At 32.4% G+C, this 3395-nt stretch overlaps 1 protein-coding gene across 1 annotated transcript in view; it reads right to left on the bottom strand.

The window, feature by feature from the left end:
- The window catches only part of LOC125032314 (neuronal pentraxin-2-like), a 9225-nt gene extending 8158 nt beyond the window's left edge, over positions 1-1067 (bottom strand). Inside the window, exon 1 of the mRNA XM_047623410.1 lies at positions 1059-1067. Within this exon, the coding sequence (XP_047479366.1) occupies positions 1059-1067 (9 nt within the window). The remainder of the gene's footprint in view (positions 1-1058) is intronic.
- Positions 1068-3395: the final 2328 nt, after the last annotated feature.

The raw sequence follows: 3395 nt of genomic DNA, 5'->3' as shown, positions 1-3395 counted from the left end.
ATAGTATGACTATCGATTTCTCAATGTACCAATTAACAGAAATTCTAACGCCCATTACCAGCTCAGAACTTTAAAAAGCAATAACAGTATCGTTTTCATTATGAGTCTCAGGTCACAAAAACCTCCTTCACTGGTGTGAATAACATGCAAAGGTTAGAGACCTTATGCTGTTTAGTTGCTGGGGTGTTTGTGCATGTATTGCTCTTCCAACCAAGGGACCACGCGAAAGCTGTCTTGTTTTACATTGCATTTATGTCAATGGAAGCCATAAAACAAATAAACAACCAAAAAAGGTAACAAGTTCTGGGATATTATGTTAACAAGTTATAGGGTTCCCCGAAAATGCATTTTCTTATTTTAATTTCAGTGGTAATCATACAAAAAATATATATATATTATGTTATCTGGTTATTGGAGCCGCATTTCAGAAATTATATTTGTCAATGGTATTCATATGAAAAAGTAATATTATGTTTATCTGTTTACTGAAGCCCCTGGTAATGCTCTTCTATCATATTCATGAGAGTTATAATCCTCCAGAAAAGTAGGTACGTTGTTAATTGGTAATGATAAGGCAACTAACCCCACAAAAGTACAGACAGCGACACACAGATACACACACACACACACACACACACACACACACACACACACACACACACACACACACACACACACACACAACATAGGGCCGAAAATAACTCGGTCCCGCAGGATGGGAATGTATAGCAGGATCTTTCGTTTTTCGTGCTTGGTGTTCCTGTGTGTTGACGGTGTGCTTATTTCTTCAGCTGATTACTATATCTTCGAGCAGTTCAGTTATTTGTGATCATGAAAACACTTCCAATTTTGAAATTATATGTACTTCTTGTGTTGTTGTTTTTTACAAATGTCCATGTTGGTTCAGTCTTGTGGCGATACGCAAATCATGCGCCATGACCTTAACATTTGTTCTTGCCATACATTATCTCACGTCCTAACAAAATCAAATAACAAACTCATAGTTTTACGTCCGAAAAAAAAAGAAAAAAAAAAAAGAATGGAAAGTATAATCTTACCTTCTCCATAGCTTCTGGTCCGCCTTCGCTATAGACTGGAAAGCACGAGTCACTCCGCTGTATCTGTTGCTATCGGAGCAGGCGTCGAGCAAGTGGCAAATCACGGGTCGACGTCAAGCATTCTGACATCGGCGCAGAAGAGAGTAATTATGATTGTTTACTTATTATTACGTTACGCTTTTGTTGTTTTAGGTTTTTGGTTTTGTTTATTTTTGTTTTTCGTTAATTCGTTCACATCTTTTATTTCTTTTGTGGTGGTATAGCTGCTATAACTGTTATTATTATTACTATATTTGTTATTATCATTATCATTATTATTAATATTGTTGTTGTCGTTGTTGTTGTTGTTATAATCATCAACATCAGCATCATTATCATCATCATTATCATAATCAAAACTATTATTATGATTATAACTACTATCATTATTATCCTCATTATCGCTATAATTAAGATTATTATTATCACTATTTTCACTGTTATTATATTTTTTGTTATTATTATTATCAGTCATCATTGTTATCGTTGTTATCATTATTATCATTATCATTAATACTGGTATATTTGTTATCCTTATTGCTAAAACTATCACCAATACTTTTGCATATTATCACTATCATCCTTGTTCGTAAGATACATATAAATATATATATACACATATATATGTATATATATGAATATATATATGTATGTTTATATCTATCTATCTATCTATCTATATATATATATATAGATAGATAGAAAGATGCATATATATATATATATATATATATATATGTATCTTTCTATCTAACTATCAGTATCTGTATCTATATATATGTATCTATATATATGTATTATATATATATACAAAACATACATATATATATATATATATATAATATACATACATATATACATATATATATACATATATATACTTCTATATTTATATATATATATATACATATACATATACATATATGTATATATATACTTATATATACACACACATATATACATATATACATACGTATATATATACAAATATGCATAGAAAGAGAGAGAGAGAGAGATGAAGATAAACAAAGAGAGAAAGAGAGAGAGTAAAACAGACAGAGAGACGAAAATGATATCATAAATGTAAAGGTGTCTGGCAATGCACGAAAAGAATATACATTTTAAACTTTCCGGTAGAAATGCTATATAGACCAATAAAAAATAATTTTTCATTGTGTAATTCCCCGAAGGGAATAACCTTCGGTGGAACGAAATCAAATATTTGTTTAGTGTCAAGGTTTATGACAAGTCTTCATGTCATGGCTGGAGAATACGGGACAGATTCACGACACATTATGTTCTATGCCAGAAAATCTTGTACCAAATTGTCTGTTATAATACGCTAAATAACTTATAATGTGTCACCATTGAATCATTGCCTCTCTGTCGGCCATCTCTTTCATTTGTTTATCTTCGGAAATTAAATTTTGGTGTCTTCGATCGTTAACCATTGGTAATGGCAGGTTACTAGCAAGGACTAGCTTTGCATAAGATTACGTTTTTATGATTTAGCGCAGACACTAGCGTAAAGTAATTAACGGAGTAAACATGGGTACAGCCATGTAAATTTGTTAATGGATTTTACAATTATACAAGCAAAGATAATGCGAGAAAAGTACTCATGTTGCATATTGTATGAAGTATGTTTGAAACGCTCTTCTGGACTTTCTGTATAAAACAAATACAGGGTATGATATGGATAAGCCATACATCGCGGACATGAATCGATAAGACATCCCAAGAAATAGTTAATAATTAAATATTGTTACCGCATTAAGTACCACAGCTGGAAAACACTTGGAACAACGAAAAGTGTCTCTTATATATTGTACGTCAAGAAATTCGTCAAAAATGATGTCAGATACAAACACACACACACACACACATATATATTCATATATACACATATGTGTGTGTGTGTGTGTGTGTGTGTGTGTGTGTGTGTGTGTGTGTGTGTGTGTGTGTGTGTGTGTGTGTGTGTGTGTGTGTGTGTCTGTGTGTGTGTGTGTGTGTGTGTGTGTATGTGTGTGTGTGTGTGTTGCCTCTATATGCTATTTTACTGGAACCTTACGTAATGACAGTTACAAAGGATTATAGTGGCACAGTTGTTTTCATGTTTGCAATTACTTCCCGGCAGTATTTTCCGAACTCATGCTTTCTCGTTCCTTGTGTAATTAATCCGGTGATATGTTCAGCCAGGAAGATCATTTTAAGTCTGTTTAAACATGAATGGAATTTGGGGGGTCAACTGTTTATGTTGCTAATAGGAACATATTAATGAAGTTATTATTATCCTTT

The sequence above is a fragment of the Penaeus chinensis genome, chromosome 14 (genome assembly GCF_019202785.1).
Source record: "Penaeus chinensis breed Huanghai No. 1 chromosome 14, ASM1920278v2, whole genome shotgun sequence".
Classification (NCBI taxonomy): Eukaryota; Metazoa; Arthropoda; class Malacostraca; order Decapoda; family Penaeidae; genus Penaeus; species Penaeus chinensis.
Note: the sequence above shows the minus strand (reverse complement) of the source record. Positions and strands in the feature narration are given on the sequence as shown.